Source organism: Heliangelus exortis, chromosome 15 (assembly GCF_036169615.1).
Source record: "Heliangelus exortis chromosome 15, bHelExo1.hap1, whole genome shotgun sequence".
Lineage (NCBI taxonomy): Eukaryota > Metazoa > Chordata > Aves > Apodiformes > Trochilidae > Heliangelus > Heliangelus exortis.
In genome coordinates this window covers 8,243,378-8,268,844 of record NC_092436.1, presented here as the reverse complement: position 1 = coordinate 8,268,844, position 25,467 = coordinate 8,243,378, and the positions used below count along the sequence as shown (strand labels likewise).

General features: G+C 42.8%; 1 protein-coding gene across 8 annotated transcripts in view; it reads right to left on the bottom strand.

Moving 5' to 3' along the window:
- Positions 1 to 25,467, bottom strand: part of NSD1 (nuclear receptor binding SET domain protein 1) — a 57,511-nt gene that overhangs the window by 24,833 nt on the left and 7,211 nt on the right. For 6 of the 8 annotated variants that reach the window (XM_071758824.1, XM_071758828.1, XM_071758829.1 and 3 more), the window contains exons 3-10: positions 15,708 to 15,843; positions 12,582 to 12,754; positions 8,054 to 10,628; positions 4,360 to 4,481; positions 3,929 to 4,220; positions 2,822 to 2,931; positions 1,679 to 1,748; positions 1,051 to 1,169 (exon numbers count right to left, since the gene is read on the bottom strand). In XM_071758824.1, coding sequence (XP_071614925.1) covers positions 1,051 to 1,169; positions 1,679 to 1,748; positions 2,822 to 2,931; positions 3,929 to 4,220; positions 4,360 to 4,481; positions 8,054 to 10,628; positions 12,582 to 12,754; positions 15,708 to 15,843 — 3,597 coding nt within the window. The remainder of the gene's footprint in view (positions 1 to 1,050; positions 1,170 to 1,678; positions 1,749 to 2,821; positions 2,932 to 3,928; positions 4,221 to 4,359; positions 4,482 to 8,053; positions 10,629 to 12,581; positions 12,755 to 15,707; positions 15,844 to 25,467) is intronic. The other 2 variants (XM_071758830.1, XM_071758831.1) reach the window with 2 other exon arrangements.

Below are 25,467 nucleotides of genomic sequence, written 5' to 3'. Positions count from 1 at the left end.
GGCTCAGAGCTGAGCCAGTCTTAGTGGGTGCCTGACAGCAGACAGTATTACATACCCTCAGCGTTGGCAAAGGCATTTGTACAGGCTTCTTTGAAACCCAATTCCAAATGAGCACACTTCAAAAGAGCACTAACACCAGCCCAAGGTTATTGCCCCACTTTACCACCCCCACCAGAAATGCCCTTTCCAAAAGGCAGTAGCAGCAGGGTGGCTGGCACTGCCCAGACAAGTGAAATGATGTTGGTGCTTGGTGGGAAGTATATATCAACAATAAATATAACAATGTACGTCTATAATTAGCTCCTGAAATACATACTGACTATCCTGACCGAACAGCCTGCTGCTGAACCTGGGCCACTGGAAGTGAGAGGTGATGGTGAGAGGCTCAGAGGTGTCCCGCCTCTCCCAGGAAAAGTCTTGCTTCCCCTACACTTGGGTCATACCTGGCTCATTCCTAAAAGGCAAAACGTGCTTGTCAGAGATATTGGTACAATAGCTCTGTTGGGATGCAGTAAAAGGGAGTTGCCCCCATTATTTCTGATGGATGGCAGAATGTAATCTGAGGTTCCTGTGAGCAGACAGTCCCCCAACCCCCTCCAATGTAGTTCTTAGCTCACCAGGACATGCAGGGGGCAAGTGGCAGAAAGGGCTGAAGTTCACAGTCTAGTGCTTGTGCTTCATACTGGTACATAAAAGGGCAAGATCCCCACCACCACCAGAGAAGACCTTTGTAGCAGTTGGCCCTTCTGAGGTGCAAAGCAAGATGCCAGAAAAACATTGGTTCCACCAGATCAGAACAGCCTCTCTTCTGGAGGATTAGCCAAGTAGCAGCTTAAAAACTGAGCCTGAGTTAAGCAGTCACCACAAAATAGCTACTAAATCAAGGTGGTATCTTCAGCTTCAACCCCAGCTCGTGCAACTGTATCATGATGTGGGACCAACTGGCATACCAGCCAGCCAAACATGACCTGGCCTAGGCTCTGCACAGTGCCCTGGGAAGTAGCAGACAGGTTATAGGGGGTGACAGCATGTAGGAAGACCCAACAATACCTCAGAGTGTGGGGCTTCCCCCAGCCCCTCCTCATTTTTCTCCTTCTTGGAATGTACTGCAGCAGAGGTATGACGTTGTCTCTTCCGCTTTCGCTGCTTCTCCAAGAGCTTTTCAGAAGCTGGAAAGCAACAGAAAGACCACTCAAGGAAAATGCAGAAATATTTCCCTTGCTACAGGTACCACCAGCAAGTTCCACACTCTGAGAGCTTCAGGCTGGGATACTACTGTCTTTGAGAGCGTAAGGGCTGGGGCAATACCAGTCTCCAGGCAGTCTGCTCTCTGTACTGCAGCCATCAGAAGATCACTGCTCCATACTGGTTTACACCTCTTTACTGGGTTGCTGAACCACATTCTCTGCCCTGAGACAGCCCCCCGGCAGAAACTAAAAGCTACCAGCACAAAACTCATGTAATACAAACCCAGCACCTCCACTTTCCACAGAGAAATCCAAAAACATAATGGCACCTTTTATAAATCATATCAATAATAATATCAATAATAATCTTCTGCCACTGCCTCAGCTGAGGCAAGCACCCTTTGAGAGCTCAGGACACGCAAGCCCTTACACACAAACAAAGCCACAAGCACTGATCCAAGTGTCACTCCCACAGCCCTGCCTTCACCTACCTTCTCCCAGGTCCGGGAAGTGGGCTGGTGAGTAGAGCTCAGAGCTGTCACTCTCCGAAGGGACAGTGCCCTACAGACACACAAAGTCAAATCACCAGATGCAAATCAGATGTACATTCCTCAGCCACTTCTGAATGACTACAATATGTAACTTGGAGTTCAGGTCATTAATTCATCAGTGATTAAGACATTTTACATGAAAACATTTGTTTTGTGTGTGTGATAGATGCCATGTGGAAAACTCTGTCTCTGGGCAGGGCAGAATGCTGAGTCTCCTGTGCCTTGTGCCACCAGCATCACCTGTGGTTTCCTGAGCTCTCCCAAAAAGGCTGCTAGCATCCTGTTATCTGCTGGTAATAAAAACCTCTCTTCTGGCTTTATGCTTTTGTGAAGTTTAAGATTGAAATACACTTGTCTCTGCATTACTGCAGCCATGATAACTGCATTAGGACTGTAACACAGTAAGAGAAAAAGGGAAGTAGAAAAATTGTTGTTAACCAACCTTAGAAACAGTGGCAACAAGTCTTCTGCAGGAACACTACCTGAAATAATTCCTTACAGCTTGCTTTCTTCCAAACCATGTCACTAAATATTTAAAGAGCAGCATTTTCTAAAAGAAGGTGCAATGTGTGGTGCTCAATGCATGTGATACAACTCATGCCTTCATCTGGCTACAAGCTCTGCACTTATGTACCATTCACCAGCCCACTTGGGAAGGCAACAAAGGAAAACACTGCTCAGAGGAAACCTGACAGAAAACTACAAAGCCTTAGGTTCAAGCTGCACTGCAACGTAACAGTGACAGAAAGCCTCTGAACAGAAAATTTCTGCTCACACCTTCGCAGCCAGCATCCAGATGACTCTTTTCCCATATAGATCAATAAAGAGAGGAGATTTTACAGCTAAAACTTCCCAATTCCCATTATGAGTGGGGAGGGATGGGAAGCTCGCCCACCAGATGGGGATCTGTATTCAGCTGATTTCACCATCATAACACAGCAACCAGGACCTTTGGGAAGGGTGGACCTTTGCTTCTCAATCTCAGCCAAGGAAAAAACAGCTCATTGCACTGTGTCTTTTTCAGCAGTCTGCAGTCTGGGCTCACTTTCTGTCTGACTATCAAAAGAGCTAGAAGTTGAGTACCTTCTTTGGGGGAGTCCACTCATCCTTCTTTGGTATAAAGGCAGTGTCCAAATCATTGGATTCCAAGAGCTTTTGAGTGGGCTTCCTTTGACGCTTCCTCTCGAAGTTTCCTGCAATTAAACTCTACATCAGATAAATGGGGTAACCAGTGAGTTTCCTCAGAAGAGAGCAGAGCTATGCAACCTATGTATACTGGATGTTTCTTCCCACTGCTACACCCTGTACTCTTTTCCTTCATCTGCAACCTCAGGCTCACATCACCAGTTCTTCCTCCTTTAGTCCTCTCCAATTTCTTGTTTTCATTTGTCATCCATAAGCTCCTAAAGGTAATCCCCCTGCCCTTAACATAACAGGCTAACTGACCGCCCAGTGACTGTACCTCTTCTTCTGTTTCATTTAATTTTCTTGACTATGTGCCTTTTAGAACAGTGTTAGCACAAGCAGAACACTAGAGCTTTAACCCTGGACATGTCTTTAGATGCTACCAGAGAATGAATGTACTGCAAAACAAACCTTGGTACGGACTGATAGAAAGGGTAAAAGCTCATCAAATCATACTCACTCTTCATATATGGTGTCTAACTGAAAGCTGAGTCATTGCTTGCTGCTATTACAGTCTGACAGTTTATACAGATGTGTAGAAACTCAAAGAAAATTTATTCCAGTAGTATTTTTGCCCTACAATTCCCCAAGCTGACCAGGAGAGAGAAAGGTCAGTCCATTGGCTGCATATTAGACTTTGCTTATCAACCTCAGCACAGCAGTGCTCATCCAAAGAGTTTTACCAGCAGCAAGTGGCCTTCAAGCTACATGAATGACACTGTTGCAAGGACTCAGAGAAGTTGTGACTGTCTTCATTGAATAAGAAGGATGATTACACACTATAGAAAGCTAGAAGCACACATGAAACCACCCAGCTCACTGCGTCACCCACTGCACCTGCCTTCTTTCCCTTCCTCCACCAGTAAAGGTCACTGAATGAAGCAAAGCAAAAACAAGTGAACAGATAACAACTACTAACCTTTTCACTCTGACTAAAGCAACAATTTTCACTGAACCTGTGACACATTCATTTACCTGAGCAAAATCACACAAGCTCTCTCTCACCTGATTTCAGGAATCTCTCTTCTGCATCTGGTGAAGCAGAAACTTCAGAAACATCTGAGGAAGACAGCAACAGCTCTCGAAAATCTGAAGGTCCTTCTGTAAGTCGATCATTTGGATCAGCAGAATGAGATCCTAGTTCTGACAAGGAACACTCTGCTTCAAGGATGGGAGGGGACTCTTTGGTTGAAGATGGAGTTGAAACCAAAGGACTCTGCCCCTGCTTGGTCTCTCTGTCAGGACTGCATTGTGCAGGAGGACCTCCTTCGAGTTCAGACCTCACCACAGAATTCACCTGGCATAGTGAAACATGTCTGTGAATGCATTCATCCTGCACAGCACTGCACGTGAGAACACTCAGCCAGCAAGAACACATCAGAGGCACACAGAGACCCAGACTAATAACCATGAAAAGGACATCAGCTTCCACCCACCTTTTGTAATTGCTCCTGGCTCTTCTTTGATTTTTTCTTGGGTGCAAATAAGTGATCATATTCTTCTGCATATTCCAGAAGCCGCTTACTTGGCTTTCTAAGGCGCTTCCTTTCTGAATGTACTAAGAAAAAGGAAAGCAGCTTCAAGACTGTGTCTGAGATGATCACAAGACAAAATTCTCCTCATCATCTCTAGGTAACAGTTATTCCTGCCTTCTCTTCTAGAGACATTCCATCTGGTAAGAGCCCCAATATTTCTTCCTCTGATACAACCTCAAGTCTGCTGAACTTCCTATTTTCCACAACTTTGTCATTTGGATGGGATTTTAAGGACCTAAAGGACTCCAAGCAGCTCAGGTAAGAAATCAAAAACCATTCGGTATCTGACTGAGAAGTTCCTGGAATTTCACCCAAAATCTCCCCAGACAAACCCACATCTAACCTTCTTGCAGTAATTTTATCAAAACTATAAGAACATTAGCAGCTCAGACTAATCACACTACTTTTGCTATTAACGCAAACTCCTTCAGTTTTAGTGCAGGGGCACAGGAAAAACAGTCTTCCTGTAACACATTTCAGTCACTAGTTTCAACATGTAAGCCTAACTCCCCTTCCCCTCCTCCCTGGAATATTTTTGTGTATACTACAAGAGCCTTGTATTCCCCATCTGCTGCTGCAAGCCCACTTATTGCCTTTGCTTCCCGACAAGAGATTCCACAATGAGATAAGGGAGTGAACAGTCCTCCCCCTTGCAAGCTCTTCAGGGCTCATGCCTTGTCTCTGCATATTGCTCCACCACCACAAGGGAAACCTGGCAACAGCTATTTCCTCCATACAAACCTAACTACCCATGCTATCCCACCTCAACACCCCAAGGCATGACAAATCCCTAAGAAAGAGCCTTGACACTCTACATCACCACTTGCAAAACCAAGATAATGCAGGGTTACATATTTTTTCTTATTTCCTGCAATGCCTCCAAATTTTCCCTCTTTTTGTTTTTAGCTTTCAAAAATATTAAATAATATTGTCAGAGGATTTATCATAGTCACAAAAAGATTTGTGGTCTCCTATAAGTTTAGAAACACCCAGTAAATATTTTCTTCCCTTCTTTTCATGTGTAGGAGGTGTCTTTTTCTTCTTTAAAACAGAAACATTTTATAACAAAGCATTCCAGTGTAACATTTCAGAACAGGGATGCTGGACAAGATTGTGGCTTTGTGGTTAAACAAGAATGAAAACTCACACCTGGCCAAAAGAGAAGGAACATCTTTCTCAACCTCAGCTATTTTCAGCCTCTGTTAATGCTCTGCACTGGTGTCTGAGTGAAATGCACATTTCAACACATAACCAGGTATGGGATGAATACCCTCACTATTTAGAGCCACAAAGTGGTGCAGCAGAGCATACAGCACTGTGCCAAAAGGGCTGGCTTAACTGCATTTTTTTTCCCCAAAGCAATTCCCATGCATGAATCCTCAATGCAATCTGATTGGCACTGGACTGAACTGTTTTTTAAATGAAAATGTTTTACATCAGCAAATTCCACCCATCTTTACTTCTGCCTTATCTCCCCAAATCTCACCACAAAGTTTATAGCAAAAATATGCCAAATGTTGCCATTCAACTATGATGAAGTCTTCATATAGTTTGAGCTTAATGGAAACTACTCATTTGTGACTGCAACCTGCTGTGATCTCTTACACTGATCCATACTCTGCCTGCTGCAGACAAGGATTAGCCAAGTCTTCTAAAAGCACTGGTAAACAGGAAACTCCTCACCTGCAAGCTGCAGTTAGCCTAACTTCCAGCATCACTCTCCTGTCTATGTAATTGTCCTTGCCTGAGACAAAAGGAAGACTGGTTTCCATGAACAGGTTTTCCACAGCATTAGGGGTCCACTCACTATCACCAGTATGTGGGGATGTTAGAGCCCAGACAGCTCCTCACACAGGGAGGCTGCTGTCTGGGTAAGCTTCAGCTGCTCTACAAGGTTCACATGCTACTTCAGGCAAGGGAATTAGATTACACTGCAGTTGCTGATCTGTCACTTCTTCAAGCAAACCCAGGCCCTCCCTGTTGCTGCATCTCTTTGTGCATCAGGATGACCCTAGCTCCAATTCCACCAACACTACTTCACCCAAGAGCTTGCTGCCTTCCTCTGCTGCTTCTCTCCTAACACTGCTATCTTAGCAGCTCTTCTCTAGCTCTCTGTGGACTTGCAACTTCACTTCACACAGCAGCAATACAGAGATGCTTAACTTGCAAGATCATTATGAAGCCAGGAGAAACCAGCTGCATCTTAATGCAAACGAGGAACTCACTCCCTCCTGCAGGCTGTGGCTCTCCCACAGCAGCCTTGCCAGCCCCAGGATGCCTGATTTGTGTAGACTTAGGTCCTCAGAAACTCACAGCCAGAGGAGTCAGTGAACGATTAAACTTTTCCTGATTTCAAAACAGAACTTTTACCCCGTGTGTTACACACTATGGGCTGTCTCCTGTGCCTGCTGGGACTTGTCTTGGGAAGGTTCTATGACCACTAAGCCAGGAATTGCCTTTTCAACACTGAAACAGAGGTGCAGGTAACCTCCAGCAACCACTAATAGCAAAACAAACACACTTAAACATCCACTGAGGGAACAAAATACAGGTTCAAAATTCTGTGAAGTTATATTAGTTTATGATATTGCAAATAGATAAGAGCTATTTAGTTTGATGAAATCTATGTAAAAACTTAATTCTGTTGTTTTCATCAAAGTTTGCTTCCTCAGATTCTTTGCAGAAGCCTCGGGATGGTATGCATCGAACATAGTTCTGCTGGACCTACTCCCTCCACACACCTTTTCTTTTTTGGCTTTAATCAAATGTCCCAGTCTCCATGGGAGAGATAGGACTGCCTGACTTTGTAGTCCTCAGAAGCCTCCTTCCTGAGTCATCTTCCTTCCAATGATGCAGCATCAATGCCTGCCATTTTCAAAGACCCATCTCCAGCCCAGCCTCCCAGGCAGCTTTCCCCTCTTCTGTTCTCCCCTTCACCCCTCAGTCAGCCAAACCACAGCTGAAGATCAGGAAATCTGTGGGGTTGCCCAATTTGTTATTAGCAGCTAAAAAAATTCCACACTAAAATGAAAAAAAAAGCCCAAGCCAAAGAACAACAAACAAAGAAACCAGAATCCCAAAACCAAAGAATCCCAAAGCAACACCAAACCAAAAACCAACATATTGTCTCACGGAATCCTACAGAAACAAAGGCAGATTTTAGGTCAAACAGCTCTAGAAAAGAAAAAAAATTACGAGCAGAAAAAATTGAGGCTGTTTCCCAAAACTTTCTAGTACTGATCTAACTAACACAAAGCATGTGACTCCAAGGAACGTAGTATGAAGGTATAAGTTTAAAAGACAATTCCCTAATGTGGAAGGATGCTTAATTTAGCTTTCACTGGGGAGGAACTATTGGATTTGTAACTTATTTAAACTTTCTGACCAAAAAGCTAAGTAAAATACTGTAACTGTTCCATCTTAGTTGTTCTCAATGCTTACAAAAAACTCAAACCCAATGTTATCACACTTTCTTCAGCTCAGATGTGTACATCTTCATGTTGTCAAACAGTCCCAAGTTCTGTAACTTATGCTTTAAATGAAAAGTATAAAATGTATACAAATACACACTCTGGTGCAAGTCCAGCTCCCTTACCTTGTGCAGAGAATTCAGACTGGGGAGCAAAGTTGCCAAGCTCTGTTTCTGAGTCCATCACACTGTTGTTTGGCTTACCACATACATTCAAACGTTTCTCAACTAAATCTAAATGATTCTCAAAGTTCTTATCTGTCACATCTCCCTCACGCACCTTTGAATGAGGGGAATGCCTACGTCCCAAGCACTCATTTCCCTTCAGTGAAAAGCCACGAGAATTCAGGCCAAAGGCACTCTCCAAGTTTCCTTGTTCCCTAGATCTACTGATGTGCTTATTAGATCTAGCACTGCTTTGGTTAAAACGCTGCCATCGCTTTTTGGGTGCTACATGATTTATATCATTAGACTCATCACCAAGAGAACTCTCACTATTTGCCTCTGAATCCAAGTCTGGACTCTCCCCATTTTCAGCAGAAGTGCAGCTCTCAATATCTCTACGAGCTTCAGGTCTCCTTCCAATTTGATCTAAATTGTCATCAGATAAACAAGCAGAGTCTTCATCAGTTGAATGTTCTGTTAAATCAATAGACTCTTTCCTCTTAGTATCTTCTGCTTCATTACCTAGAGGACTGGTAACCGAACCACGAACACAGAATGCACGTTCTCCTGAATCTCTGGATAACCGACTTAGCAACTTACTTGGCCCTCCTGGTTTTAAGTCCTTTCTGTTTGAAACTGTTTTATCTCCAAGCTTTGATGACTGCTTAGATTTTGAACAGTTGCGTTTGGACATGCAATTTGTGCCGTTTGTCCCAGAAACAGCAGTACTCGCAGGCTCCCTTTTACTAGTACCAATCCCCGTCAACTTGGTTGGAGGATTTCGTGAAAATGAGGAGTTGCTTATAGTGGAGTTTGGATTTACTGTTTCCTGGACACAATCTCCATTTTTTTCTATTTTATATGGGGGACCTACAATAGATAAGGATTTCAGACCACTTCCAGAATTGCTTCCAGAACCATCAGTTGTGCTGGTATTTCGAAATGGGACTATATTTTGACCAGTCATCAGCTGCTGCTCTTTTGTCTTACTGTCATGCATATCCTTCAACATCATTAACAAGGTGCTGAATTTGTAATCTGGCTCAATAGGCAAACGACCGTGACCAGAGGCAGAAGAGAAAAGTAAGGGCACTGTGGCCTTTGGAGTGCCAGAGTCACCAGCATCATCATTCATGGAGCGGTAAGACTTCAGCTCTGACAAGACAGGATTCACCACAGCTGTTTCTGTTTCAGCAGAATCCCTGGTTTTCTCATGCATGTTGTTTAACAGTTTCTGACCATCAACTTTCCCACTTCTCTGAAAAGAATCCCTCTGGAGGCCAGAGAAACCTTTGGTATCAGAAGGGCAGCGATTCACACCACCTTCCTCTTCTGCAAGAGAAGGCTCCAACCCAGCAACTTTTTCTTTATGTTTGCATTTTATACTCCTTATTCGGGGCAATTTCATACTTTTCAGTTTTAAGATTGCTTGATTTGCAACAGCAGGCCAAGAGCTGTCCTTGGAAACACTTTGGGAAGTAGTGTGCTTGTTTGCTATAGAAAGATTGCCATTTCTCACACCTGAAGAACACTCAAGTGCTGTCAATGACATCTCAGCATCAGAGAAGCCTATTTCAAGCTCCCCATCTGCAAATTCAGCATCAAGTCTGCTGGTTACTGAGCCTCCCAGGGATTTGCGATCTCTGTATGACTTCTTCCTGGTCCTTCTGCTGCTCTTCTCAGAAAGACACATGGAGAGCTTAATGTTTCCACTTGATGTCATGGGAAATTCCTTCTCCGCTTTATCTGAAGAATCACTAACTTCAAGAGTGCTAGAGGCTCTCTCAGAACTTTGGTCCATGGTATCTACATCACTGTTCCCACCATCTGAGAAGGAAGAGGATGAATCTGATTCAGTTTGCTTTTTCTCAATACTAGCATCAGATGCAGAATAGTGTATTTGTAATTTGGAACTGCACACAATGCCCAGGGAGCTCTTCTCTCTCTCCAAAGACGCACTGGAAAACAAATCCCTTTGGAGTGTGTTCTTCAGAGCATCAGTTTTATGGTTCTCATAGCCTGGTTTCAAAGCTGTCTTTTCAAAACGTCTTTCTCCAAAGGAGGAAAGCAAATGGTTTTCCCTGGTGCTATTGGATGCTGTCAGGCTGTTGGCAATCCTGCGAAGCTCATGCGATGCCTGTTTGTCTGGTAGGTCCCCAACAATCATGTTTCTAACTATGCTCTCTGGTGTTTTTTCTTTGATTTCTCCCCTAGATGCTTCCCCTCTTGTGCCACTCCTTTTTACTCTAGTCCTTTTTCTGCTGTCAGAGCTCTTTTTCACACGTGGCTTAATGTGCAATTTTCCTTTTTCGCTGGCCAGGTGTCTGGATTCAAATGCCAAGGATTTAAAACAGCCGTTCAGCTGCCTGTCCCTTTCTGCTCCAGTGCCATTGGCATAGTATTCCGACTGTACTTCCTTCTCGCTGTCAAGTTCACTGGAGTTCTGGCTGCACTTCTGATCCTCTGGCCCACTAAGAAGAATGTCTTCTGCCTGTCCAACACTGACTTCCCACTTAGCCATAAATCTTTGAGGAACCTTAAAGTTGGAGGAGAAAAAAAAAAAAAAGAAAAAATTTCACACTGTAAGCAACAAGATAAAAGTGAGATAGAGGTGCATAAGGCATGACACAGTGACAGTCCTGCATTTTGTATCTTTAAGACAATCACGTGGATTCCCAGAGACTACCTAGTGGACACAGAAAATATGCCTTCTGGGTAAGTACTTTGACATCCTCCCTAATAAAAATGCCTGTCCATTCCCAAAAGACCAAAAGGTCCCTGGCATGGAGGTCTCCCAGGAACCAGAAGTCCCAACATCTCAGACCAAAACAGACAGTAAAGAGGAATGCATATGGGATAGATCCATGGCACAAAAATACACAACTGCCAACAAGCATCTAAAGACAAATGCAGCATCATTTTCCTCAAAATATTTATGTGGACACGTTTGCTTTCCTCGTTCTTAACTCTTTCTGCATCCATTACACTCAGAGCATGATTCAAGCTTCCCCCTCCATCAGCCCACTTTGGTACAAAAACAAGATCCACACACAAATCTAAAAAGGACTCTCTCAAATTCAAGTCATTATCCATTACCTATAAGTTTCTCAGCTTTAACTCTGCACCTTTAATATAAAACTAAAAGCACCCTCTGTACTGGGCAGGAACCTAGCAGAAACCTCTGCTAATATCTAAAACCAGCAAGGAACTTGTTTCTTATCCACATATATAGTTCTGGGCTGCACAACAGCAAGTCAAAGACTTCTCAACTGTTCCTAAAATCAAAACCATCTCCAAGGCAGGAGTAATAACTCATATTTCTGACACTTTTCCTTTAAAAATCAAAAACAACCCACACATCTCAGCAGATTAAAAAAGTTTTGAGACTGGTGGCAACACAGCACTAAACTCCATCTTTGCATCAGTCCATGGCTTCCAAGGATGTAAACCTGGACATCTATGCAAGCAACAGACATTTGATTCCCTCTACTGCAGCTACACTGGCATTTCCATTTACACATAGGATGAGATTCTAGCCATGCAACACTTCTGGGACCAGCAAAGTTATTTGGGAGCATGTAACTAGTTGCTGGAGGGAACACTGGGAACAGAAGGAGAGAAGTCTCTAGAGAAGATACTGAACATGCCCTTGGAAAAGGAAAATCAAATATAAGCATTACACCCAGGGACCTGCCTCTGCAAGAGCACATTAAATCTGATGGTTCTGCATTAACAGGGGCTAAGTACTTAACTGTCAATAAACCTCTTGGAAAAAGAGAAAAAGAAAAACCAAACACCATTGCCTAATATGACTATTTGCTCTCTTACAGTAATGTAGTAGCCTCTGTACTTCTTCACTTCAGCAATTCCAGTCACTTTCCTAAAGATGTAGGCCAGACCCCTGTGTCACATTACATTACACTGGCTACAACTGTTCAGAGTTGTTATGATTGGAAAAGGAGATGATGCAATGAACCACAAAACTCATTTCCACAGGCTCACTGACAAAAGCATTTTCCAAGTCAAATTATAAGTCCAAACAGGTTTCTATACAGAGAATTACTGAAGCAGGGCTAAAAACCCCACTGCTTTATCTGAGTTAGTGATTTAGTGAGGCGTGCAGCTCCACCTCTGCTTCAGATCAGCCAAAAGAGGCTGCCAGAGCACAGGAAGTTTTTCAGAAGCACTTTGTAATAAACATCAGGAGTGGGCTGCACTGCTGAGCAGATCTCACAGACTCCTATGTCCCTCCAAGATGTCCAGGGCAATAAAAGAGCAGGCCACACCCCAACATAAAAGCAAGCCCAGAAACTCCTGGCAGCTTTTAAACTACGCTTGTAAGGATTCAGAGGTTCACTCCCCTGGCAGCGTTGCTACAGCCACTGCCACAGAAGAAAGCTGTCATAGTGCTACTCCAGGCATAACATAATACTTAATACTGTGCAGATTCAAAGAATCAGAAACATATTAGAAAAAACAGATATTTCACCTTGTGTTTGTAGCCTTTTTCCTTTTGCTTTCCTCTTCTCCGAAGAACAGGCAGCTCTTCAAACTGATGTCTTCCTTCAAAGAGGACAATGGCTTTCCCAGCAACCCAGGTTTTCTCTGAAGGTTCTCCTAAGGCATCCACGTAGTACTCTCGGTATGGTCTCCGATTGGAAACTATTTTGGAAAACGTAATAAATTAACCTCTTGTATATATAACGAAAGAAAGATAATCTCAGAAAGTGGTAGCTATTTGCCAGTTAGTTTTCAACTGATTTCTGCTTAATAATCTCCATGTGAATGCCAGTTCTGGGGACTTATCATCAAAAGTCAGGGAAACCTTTGCTTTCTTCTGTGTTTCTACACTTTATTTTTGAATATAATGTTTTTTCTTACAAACAGTTGACTAACAAGTCTAAGATGGGTCATCTCCCTAAAGAAAGGACTACAGTTTGGCTGCAAAAAATTTGTAACAATATCCAAATATTTTTTTTCTTTCCTTGAGAGACACAACATATTTGGCAGGACATTTCTTTTTTGCTGCTCCCTGATACATGATTAAACAGCCCGGTCCACTTGACTACTGAGAAAAGGCAACAGTGTGAGGGCAACACCCAGAAATTAAATCCTTCTGGACAGAACTTACTCATACTGGTTGAAGCTCGCTCATCACAATCTAGATCATCTTGTTCAATGCTTTGTTACCAAACAAACACTTGTTTAGGACAAAGAACATTAACAGCAGCACTAAGGTAAGTACACACATGCACTCACTCTACAAGGTCTGGTGCAAAACAAGAAAACATTGATTGTAATGAGTATCTCCACACTTGGGGCACAAATGTGCAGAGCAAAAGAAACTCAATCATAGGGATATTAATCAAAGATTTACGAAGTTGCTTTCTGGGTAAGAATGCCTAACAGACATGGTACAATTAAGAACTGAACCAGTACTGTGCTGGTGAAAAAGGACAGGTTACAGGCATTACAACAGAGCAAACGAGGCTCAAACAAGGGATCAAAAACTTCTCCCTGCATTTTGTTGTAATGTGTGCTTTAAGCTCTCCTAGGAGCACCCTCACCCACTGAACATGTAGCCCAGGCTTTGTAGCCCATTTGGTTTCTGCTCCCTCTCCCAAAAGTGCCAGCAAAGTGGGTCAGCCTGGACCTTAGAATTGAGATTCTGCACAAGACCACTGAGAAGATGACAATTAGCAACCAGGGCAACCTCAAACCATGGGCAAAGACAACTGACTTCATCTGTCCCATTCACAGTACCAGGACTCAAGTCACTGAGCCTCAATCTTGCAGCTCCAAGAATCTTCTTTCAAGTCAAGAGCTTGCTGAGCAGAGGCAAACTGCTTTAAACAAAACACCACTCCTCAAATCTAAGAGGAGAAATGGGTTTTGCACAAGTGATGAGTTTGAAATGACCTGCCTTGTTTTTAAGGGCTCGTTCCCTTGGCAACCAGAGAGCCAAGGCAGGAGAATTCTGCTTCCTACTGTGTTCACAGAGCCCTGGCAGCTTCCCCTGACCAGAAGTGCTGGAGTCCAGATCCACCCACTCTGCCACCTTGGCATTGGGGATGGGAGATGAGCAGATCCACAGCCACACCTGGAAAACACCATTTTCCCCAGAACTGTGTCGGTTCAAACACAGATAAAACATGATGGGAGAGTCTCTCATGTAGCTGGAGACCAGACCTTGCTGGAATTTGCTAATAGCATGTTTCCTCCCTGCAAAATTATTTCATTATAAATCCTCATACGTAAGTTGAGAGGGGATAACTGGACAGCTATATGCATTAAATCCTGTCCAAAATTTCATGAGGGGGATGCAGAGGGAGAATATATGTCTGCCATATCTTCCAGCAACATTTTTTAAACGAATTTGAGAGCTTGAAAGGGACTATTTAAAACAGCACACTCAGTATTGCCCCAAATCAGGATGAATGCCTCCCAAAGGATGAACTGGAAGATGGAGAAATAGATGTAAGAAGACTACAGCAACCAGACTGGAGGATGAGAGAAGCAAAATGTAGGAAAAGATACTTCATGCCTCTAGAGAAACAGCAGAGCGCTCTGAGCTGACGGCCACTAGGAAAATCAGCCTACTCACTATTAGCACTCAGTTCTTAGGCTGGAGAGGGCCACAAAAACTGGAGAGAAATACATCAGTGAGTGGCAACCTCACCAGCCAACAGGGCTGTCAGTAACAGACAGAATCACTTTAAGGGGCTGCCAGTTGCCCACAGAACAAAAAAGAATCAGAAAGGGACAGAAGGACTAATAAATAAGTCTTCTGTTTGTTGCAGTCTCCCCATGGCAGCTCGAATGATCCTGAAAGCATTGTGAAAGCCTTTAAATAAGGCTGAACAATCACTTCCCCTCTGTTCTTTCCATCACTCATTTACACTTCTCTGCCACGAGATTATCACATTCTCTTCCTTTCTGGCTCTGCTGTGTTCAAGCACGCACAGCTCTGCCTTATTTCCTTCACCTCTTCCCATCACACTCTGCTGGCTCTTAAATCTCTCTGATACACTACACCCTAAACTTTCACATATGTGGCTCCATCTCCAGGTTTTTCCAAGATTTCCCTATTGTTTTCTTGTGCTAAACAAGACCCAACAAATTTCACTCCCTCTCACAGGTTCCCACCACACCTTCAAGCATTCAGCAGCTACACTGTGCTGCCCCACACCCTGCTTCTCAGCCTCTCCAGCCTTCCACTCTCCAAGGATGACTTGCAGTGTCCTCACACACTCTAGGCCTCCCAGCTCTGTCTGCCCACCCACTGTAAATCTCTGCCCTCACCTCTCTGATCCATCTCTTCTCTGCTCTTTCTTCTGCACTGCCCTGTGCTCAGCCCACCTACTCATCCTGCTTATTCTCGGGGAAGTAAAACCTATGCATCTAACAGCTATCAGTGCCACCTCCAGCAGCTTCCACCCACTGTCTTCTCCTCCTGCCACCTCCCTGATTTAGGTCTACTTTAACACTCCAGGTATTCCACAGTAGTCTATTTCTTGATACCTTCAAAGACCAGAAATGTTTATAAATTAACAAAAAACTGCAGCACCCTGGCATACACAACTCCTCTGCTTTGTGGTCTGAGTAGATACAGTACCTTTCATTTTTGAGTGACAGTCCAGCACTGGGTCATGACAAATTGTGCATGGCCACCATGGGCGTCTGTTGAACTTGGCCCAAACAAGATCCCCAACTTCATACTTCACTGGAGTAGGTTTCTTCTTGGCTCGGATCTTTGGGGGAAAAACCAGAACAGGAGAAATCACTAAAACTCCAGATGCTTTCAAAGAGATTTGCCTCCCCCCTGTGTGCAGATTACATCTGGCCACCAGAGACATTTACATTAAAAAGCAAGTCCTGATTTTACTTAATGACTCCCCTACACCTTCAAAGAACAAAGTTCTCTCTATCCTTCTGAAAGAACAAAACAATAAACCATGGCTTGAGAGACTTTTTTGATATATTTTTTAATAAAGAACATGACCTCCAGTAAATGACTGCACTCAAATGTGACACATTTGAGCAGGTAAATATTTGCAGTCAATACTTGCTCCCATTACTTCATTAACACCAACTTGCCCATTTCAAAGGCTGCAGTGTACAGAAAAAAGTAGTAGTAAGAGACACTGAAATATTCCTGACTGGAAGAAGGTGATGAGAACAGTTAATTAAGCATTTACCAATAGCAAAAAAAAAAAAAAAAAAAAGTTGGCATTTATAAACTAGTAACTTCCCTGCTTCTAAGCTGTGCTCAGGAAAAAGCTCCACCATAAAGCATTTGAAACCAAGAGTTAGTACACTCAGAAAAAAGCATATGCTCTAATTTTTAGCTTATAAAAGCATTACTGCCATTGCTCTCTCCCAAAACGCCAGAGCAGGAAAAAGGCAGTACAGCAGTAGTCATTCCCCCTCTATGAGACAGATGGACACACAGACAGCCTGTCTCCAAAATCCTCTCACTCACAAGTATGGACTGCAGAAACAAACACCTGAACCCACTCTGCTCCTTAGAGCTGCACAGCCACCATCAGAACGTAAAATCTTTCAACACACAAAAACGTAACACTGCTTAATGCCACTTCTGCCTCGATAGCAAAGAACAGAGTAAAACCTGTGTTGTTTGTGAAATAAGCACCCTCTCTGGCAGCGTGCTACAAGCAAGACCTCTGCCAACAAGAGGCTTCAGGAGCTTACCAGTGCTCTGACTGATTTACAGGTTTTCACCGTCCCTGTGCCCAGCTGTGGGGTAAATCCTGCCTGTTTATCAGCACAAGCCAATAAATTCAGCATTTTAAGAGCTCTAAGAAATGCTGCAGGTATCATTTCTGCAAATAAGCACCACCAGGATGCTCCTCGTTCAAGTTGTCATAGCACAAACACACACCTTCTTCTCACTTCACTTTTCCATCCTGCTCACCACACTTCCAGAAGTGTCTTTTGCAATTCATCGTTGAACATCCTAGCAACTAAGATGCAACAAACATCTTTAATATAAGGTATATTCCATTTCAGGTTGAGTTTCATGGGTTTACTTTATGTGATTAAAGAATAAAACAAAAGAATAAACTCTTTTGTTACATGAAAAAGCAGGTAATTAATACACAGCTGAAATTTTTCTCACTCAGTCTTCACAAGCCAATGCAATAATTCATTCCTGATAAGGAGCAGGGAATGTGAAGGAGCCTGGGAAGGGGAATGCAGACCCTGGCTCTGCCCTGCTGCAGCCTCTGTACCTCCACCCCCACAACCACAGGTCTTCTGGAACAAAAATATGCATCCCCAGGTAAGGGAACCAGAGGTGTCCCTTTGCTGTGGCTTTTAAAATGTAGATGCACTTTCAGATGAAAGACTTTTTTTCTTCCAGCTTGTATTCTTCTTGTAAACATGCTTTTTGCCTCAATTTTAAATTTTTTTCACATCTTGCAACCCTTGGCTTTAAGTGGCACACGTGTCATAACTAACTGATTATTCCAAATGCAGTGCATATCACACACACAATGTTTGTGCATCCTAACGACAAATGTAACCTGAGTAGCTGGAGATTTGCCAAAGTCATTCACACCCTGCACCTGAGGGATATCCACAACCCCTGCCCAGAGGCAAGTCTGCATTTAAATCAACTCATTGTCACCCTCTAGTACCCCACACAGAGATCCGATGAAAATGTGGCTTTCAAGAAATTATTCAGACAATGCCTGAACAGTTACCTCTCCTTCCGCAGTTATTCTCATTCCTCCTCAGTTCCTCCTCTCCCTTCCCCACCACTGGCAGTCAGTGGGGTCAGTGGACCCACCCAAGAGGGACATCAGGAAGCACCACATTAAGATGCCCCAAGGAAGAGTCCTGGACAGGGCACAGTTCAGCACAAAACTGTCTTGCGCTCTTTCTTCTCCACATCCCTTAAATCCCACCACCCGGACAGAGATGCCTTCACGTTAAAACAGAAAAAAAACAACCAACCAAACTAAAAAACCCAAAACCAAACAAACCAAAAACCACAAACCTAGCAGAGGAGTGAAAGGAGCAGTTATTTTCCTTTCCAGGTACAGCAAGTCTCCTTTAAACTCTGCTGAGTGATGACAGAATTACAGCTCTCGGGGCATGGCTATCTCAAGGCAGAATACAAGGAATTCAATTCCCATTCCAGTTAACACTTACTCAGTCAAGATCAAGCTGCTAATATATCCCAATGGCCAAAAACTGAGCCCTATAGTGATGGTGACTTTTTCTGTGAGCAAGGCAAAACCCAAGGGTTTTTTAAACACAACAAATTTCAGATGTAATCCCTGCATATGCTCAGAGTATTGAGTTCTACCTACAGAGCACGGAAAAATTCAAGCATTTAAGAACGACAGAAGGTGCCAGCTGCTGCATAGCAGGTAGATACTACATTGCAACTCCAGCTTTGATACACTGAAGAAATTCAAGGCAAGAGACCAAGTTAGTGAGAAAGGGCAGTGCCTTGGCAGTCAGTGAGCATCATTGTATTTGTACTGCTCCTAAAGGGAGTCACAGTACTGTTATCAGCTGTTTGGCACTAATTTGGTGTTCTGATAAGACAAGTTAGAGCCTAAACTCTAGACAATACACAGTATTTCAGATTGCTTTGTGCTATTTTTAGAGAAAACAGGAGTGTCTCTTGCGAATGTTATTAACCAAACACTCTCCACCAATGCAAGAGCCCAAATGACCACTGATCATTGAGGAAGGGGCCCCAAGCTGAGGCTCAGCAGAAGGAGTACACTGCTGCCTTGAAAGCCACCTTCTAAATTTGTTCTATACCAACCAACCAGTCTTTACAATTCACTAAGTGAAGCTGAACTTTTTATAACTTTGGATTATTTCTTGAGAAAACAGTCTGTCTCATAGACAACTACACAGTATCTGCCTTCCTGAAATTCTCACCATAAGGCAAATATGAAATACAGAATCGCAGAATCATTTAGCTTGGAAAAGACCTTTAAGATCATTGACCAAGCAAAAAAAAAAAGGCTTAGATTTCTAATTTATCTTATTAGTGTACAGATATTATCAGCCCTCAACTGAGGGCAGAACATGCTTTTGGAAAAAGGTTGGGGCAGCAAGAGAGACTGTGTGTGAGGATAAAGAAAACAAAAGGAGAAAGATAGTGACCCCAAAGAATAATGGAAATTGATCCTGCCAAGCCCATGTCAGGCAAGAAGTGGACAGAATCACAGTCGAAGAAAAACCAAAAAGAGGCATGTCCAAATAACGTTTAAATAACACAATGTAAACAATTACACTAACAGCCTTTTCTGCTGAGCATACAGCAGATACCTGCCCAGGGCCCTGCAGCATCAGCACAGGGTATCTGTGAGCAGATCTCATCACACTGGTGGCTCCCAGGCAAGTCACACCCCACACACACCAGGAGCAGAATGCAGCAACAACCCTGCCCCACAAGCTTCCAGTGCTGTCTTCAAGCATCCTCACTCCTTGGGCAGCAACTCTCACGCTTCTCCCCACAGCTCATCAACTCACAGGACTGCAAACAAGCTGTTCCCATCCCTACTTATTAGTTAGAACTGGAAGCCTGGTGAGGGTCAGCCAGTCCACTGTCTTCCCAATTGTGATCCTTAGTTTTTTCCTGAACGGGATGAAATAACAAGGAGTTCATCTAATTCCTACAAGCCACCAAGCCATCCCCAGATATGGTGAACTGACTGAAGAGCAAGAGCTCTTACAAAAATAATCTAGCAGGAAGCTTGAGGGAGAAGATATTCAAAGGTACCTGTTTTAGTCTGAAGTCGTATCCACTAAGAGAGCATACCACAGGCTGGTGTCACAGGTGTACCATGCCTAGGACGTGCCACTCCCAGCTTCTGTCATTTCACCATCACACAACAGGTTATTTATCCTCTGCCCTTGCAGAGGCAGCAGCTCCCAAAACTCCTGTCATAGAAATGAAGTGGTGATGGATGCAACTGTCCCTTAGTGACTGCTGCCAACAGTCAGATAATCAAAAGTATAACTACTCTTAGGGGTGGAAAGACATCTAAGTGATCCACTGTTCATTATTTCACTCAGCTGCAACACTCATACACTAAAAAATGAACGGATAAAGATAGAAGGAAAGAAAACTTGTGAGTGTAACACGGAAAGATAAAAATGAGGTGAGATTGATAACAACACTGAAGGAAAGTCAAGAATTTAAATGAAACTGCTTGTGATGGAAGCAAAAAAAAAAATTCTCAATAGCAAAGATTTTTGTTTCAAAGAATCTTTTCTGAAGTCAACTCCAAATCAGTTGGGAGAAAAAATGGAAAGAAAATTAAAATATATCTACTTTATAGCCTAACAAGTATTTGAAGCCAAGCATAAAGAGGCCATCAAAGTTTCCCTGTACAAAGTAGCATTATCAAGCACACAAGCTCTAAGCCTTTACAGAGACTGTGACACTGAACCTCCCTCCCTGCAGGCAGAGCAGAAAACTTATAGGAACCAATCCCTGCACAGGGAAAGGGGCAAGCCCAACTGGAACAAGTATGTTAAAAAAAAAAAACCACAAAAAAACCCACCCAAACCACAACACTTGCATGGCTTATCTATCACCACCCTCACCAGAATAATCCTCACACTGGCATTTAACTTTATGGCAAGCTTAAAGGCAAATACAGGAGTCACAGATGGCTGCTAGAAACCCACAGGCAGCCCGTGCTGCCAGGGACCAGGGAACACACTCTTGTCCCATCATCACCCCCATCTTAAGCTTCAGCACTGCAGTGAAAAGCAAACAGGTATCTGACCTACATTTGTGCCTGAAAAAGAATACTACCTCTTGTTATCTAGGACCATAATCACACAGTAGTTTTAAACACTCACTAATTTAGTATTCATTAGTTAAAAAATACAGCAGATACTATGATACAAGCCAAACTTCTGTTAGATACACATTTGTATTTGTTGCATTGGTTGTTTTTAGCACCTTTTTCCAAGCTGTGGCAGCCTACAAATGCAATGGATGCTACTTACATATGAACAGCTGTGAGAGGTTAAAATACAGAGATCCAATTGCATTACACTGGGCAATTCATTAATATCCTGAAGCATTTCTGTCAAGTTCAAGAGTTACACACATAGGGTTTTTAGATAAAGAACATTCTGATGTGAGAACACTGAAGCCTCAGATGCCCAGATAACTAGTTAACCACTGAACAGCTGTGTCACAGAAAGCTTTGGTACTTCAGCATCCCAACAACCAGAAATGTTCCTCACCACAAGGACTGATGAAGGCAGGAGGAGAAAGTGGAAGAGAAGAGGTACAATCTCACCCAGATCTTTGGTGGAAAGAAATGCACAGACACACAAAATGTGTTTAAGATTTCAAATCACTGAGAGGAGCCTGAAACAGAGGAAAAACTCTCACACTTGCTTATCTGCATACACTTTAAATGATAAACCCAGTTCTCTTTAAATCTGGCTTTTTAAATTGGCACTCATTATTATAAGCAAACCAGAAACCACAGGCATTACCAGAACTTTTTAAAGTCTCATAACGGACAAATATCAGTTTTCTTCTTATGTCAGAGAACTTGCAAAATAAACTGAAACCAGGTCATCAGGTCTGCCCCCTTTTCAGCCTTCCTTTTTTATCCTTTTTACTATTAAACAAATTGTTCACAAGCAAGAGGTCCGATAAGTGCAATGTTTCTCTTCAGAAATGAAGTTTCTAAATCCATGAAATGAAAAAGAGATTCAAACCATGCAAAATTTAACTTGGCTATTGTAATTTATATAGGTAAACTGTATCCATCATGCTTAAGCTGTAACCAGAAAGAAGCAGTACCAGAGAAAACAAGTACGTGCAGTGCAAAGAGTTAACACCTTATTATAACCTTAACAGCTAACAGTTGGCAGTTTGGGTTGAATTAAAAGTGTAAATATTGACACTTGCAGGCTGGTTGTTTTGGTTTGGCTGTTTTTTTTTTTAATTCCACTGGCCTCTTTAAAAGCAACAAACATTTAACCAGGCATGCAAATTTAATAATTTGCAGAATTTATGATTCAGCCACAGGAGAGGAAGGTAGGATTCTACTTTGTCAGTGCAAATATAAAGATGCCATGTACACAAGACAATAACCTCAAAACAAGGTGGCATTCAGCATCCAAAGCCCCTCTGCCCAATGGAATCATTTTCCAAACCACCCAACCAACCAAAAAAAAAAGCTTTCACATAAAATTAAGCTTTAATTTCCATTAAAAAAACAACTACTTTTGCTTAATCCCTACTTAAAAATTAAATAAGAATATCTGAACACTAGCACTGCAATAAATTTATCTGGTGTTTATTTATCCCTTGATATTCCATACTTAAGAGACATACCCTGAAGAAGTTTCATGCTTCAATCAGCAGCAAGCCTATACTTCAGAGAGGCTTCCTACCCTGTACTTTGTGCATCCAGCCTCCTAAACATACTTGTGTGCACACTATGCAGGACACCCAAATAAAGAGGAATCTTGACTTGTTTCACTGCTGCTATTTAAAAATCTGTAGGCAGTTAGCCAGAATACTGTGAAGTCTCAAGGGGTGCTTGGGAGAAACAAGCAACAAGCATCAGGGCAAAAGTAGGAACTATTTAAAGGGAGATAACTCTGTTCCCTGCCTTTCTCACATTAGGCAACAGACAGGTTTGTATCTTTCCACCAACAGTGGAAGGGAGTCATCAATACGTTCCTCCAAAACAAGAGGAAGATGGAAGCTTCAAGCAAGGCTCAGGGTGAAGCCTTGGTGCACGTTCAGCACTGGAGGCCCTAAAGCAGATGAAAAAAAGTAAGATGGAGATCTCCAGTGTGCTGAGATACTACTGTACAAGCAATTTTCTAGTCACTTCTTCCTAAAAAGTACCAAGCCAAAAGGCAGCCCACCCTTTGGTTAGAATGCAACAGTGTTGGAATGCCCCATTCAACTTAGTTCTGGTTTCTCACATGCAAAAAGTCAAACTCTGCATGTCTGAAAATGAGTCTCCAGTGCACTAGTTCTGATGAATGTCTGAAAGCTAACAGAAGTTACACTGCCATTTTACTACCTGTAAAACTACTTTTTCTGAAAACCACAGCAGTGTGACCAGGCCATCCCCAGCAGCATGTGCAGCTAGACAGTGGGTCAACCTGGTCCAAACCTGTTGCTCAGGCCATGCAAGAGACAGAAGCTCTCTGACCAGGGCCAGCCTGCTCTCACAAGTGGTGGGAAACAGAGATGAAACACAAGGGCTTTTCTCCTAATTTATTTTGGCCATTCTTCCAAAGACTCAGGTGAGATAATCTTGATTCAATCTTAATTGTAACCACAGAAAGTCAGCATGTCAGCTTTAACAAATACTTTCTATCCTATAATAGAAGCAAAGCCTACTGCTGAAATTCCTCTTGACTTCATCACTGCTTTTGGATACATGAGATGAATGCACATCACATCCATCCTTATCATCCATCCTTAAATGTTGCACATTTAATCACTGCTACAAAGCTAGTGTGAGTAGCCACACTAACTTAACAAGAACAGAGAACTCCACCTGGCACCTGCCAGCCTCTTCCTCCAACACAATGCAGCATCTTTACCTCTCCCGGGCACTGGGATCAGGAGCACTTGCTCAAATCACCCAAATCACCATGCTTTTACCCAGGACAGAACCAGTGGGACACCCAACTCCCCACCTTCCAGTCTGCCTCTGCACAGCACAACTCTGCCAAACTCCTTTGTGCTACCACCCAGCTCCGCTGCTGCAGCTGTTTGCTGTGAGGAGCCAAAGATGTTCCTGAGGGATCCCAGACACACACCACGGCTTGCTGGCCTGCGACCTCATCCCTGCTGACACCCTGCTCCTGCAACGCTGGCAAACCTTGCAGACTTACTAAGGAGGCCTTGTTTTCCCCACAGCACAACTGCAAGGGCTGTGTATGCTTCTAGCATCTCCAAACTTAAGAAGCAAAGGACACACAACCTGCTCCTGACTGACTGCCCCACAGGCTAAACCATGACTGCTCTCGCAGCCCTCCCCACCTGCTTTGGCAGTGCTGGGTAGCAGTCACAGTCCTGTCCCACAGCACACCAAAAAGCCCTAAACTCTCTGACATTTCTCTGATGCAGTTAACACAGCTCCCACTCTCAACTCACATGAAAATAACTTTTAAACTGCCAGCAACTATGTCAGGAAAGCAAACTGCAACTTGTTATCAATGTCGCCTGCAACACAGGGCAGGAGCACCCGTCAGCCCATAGCACAAATGCAACACAACATTTGACTCAACACAAATTTCAGACAGGTTGGACACTGCAGCTAATACCTGTAACATGTCCTGTAACTCAGCAGTCTGCAAATTCACGGCCACAGAAAAATACCCAATGCCATGAAATTATATAAAAGCGAGCAAGGCTATTGTTGATAGGTCTAAAATCACTGCACACCTGGGAAGTGTTTAGGGGTCCCACAAATCAATAGGGGTTGAAAACTGCTGCTCTAATTCAAAGCAGACTCTTACAGACCTTTTCCACCCATTAACTTGGAAACCCTGGCAATGCCTTAACCACTTTAAAGGATTTAACTCCCATTTTACTGAGCAAAGACTGTACTGTATGGCACAGATGGCTCCATACAGACCAAACAAAACAGAGGTCATATTTTTCTAGTATTAAAACTGGCATTGACATGATTTTTAATTTTTTTTTTTTTTTTTAACTCCCAGAACAAGCTTCCCCCTGCTAGGATTAAGTTTTTGTTCTTCAGGTGTATCTATCCCCTGTGCCTTTCTAAATCACAGAGCAAATAACTGAAAAAACAATCAAAACTAATATATACAAGGAGCTGCTAGTCACAAGTAAGAAAAACAAGTATATTCTAAGATATTAGACTGAGAGTTGGCCAATACACAGATTACTGATTTTTTAGTTAATAAGTCTTTCTAAGAAATACTGTCTCCAAGAAAATACCACTTGCTTCTTGGGTCTGAAGTAGCTTGCTAATCATATTCAGAACTGGCACCACTTCAGTAAGATACAGATTTTTTCAGTTAGCAAGAAAAATATAATAAAAAAACTTAAAAGAAAAACGAAACACCAACAAAACAAAAGAAAAAAAAACAACTAACAATTGTTACACATCAGTTTAACCCCACTTCTAAGAACAGTGTTCAATGAAATGCAACAAAAAGCTGCTATGGAATAAGAGGCAACCAACAAATCCATGACTTCATGCAAAACAGGAATGTTGCCCTGAAGTCAAATACTACTGCAACAGCATAAACTGAGACACTACCATTGATTTTAGCAAGCACTCAGAGAAGATGCTGTAACAGGAGAATTAAAATCATCATACCCGCAAGTATGTCAGATTTATTAGGAA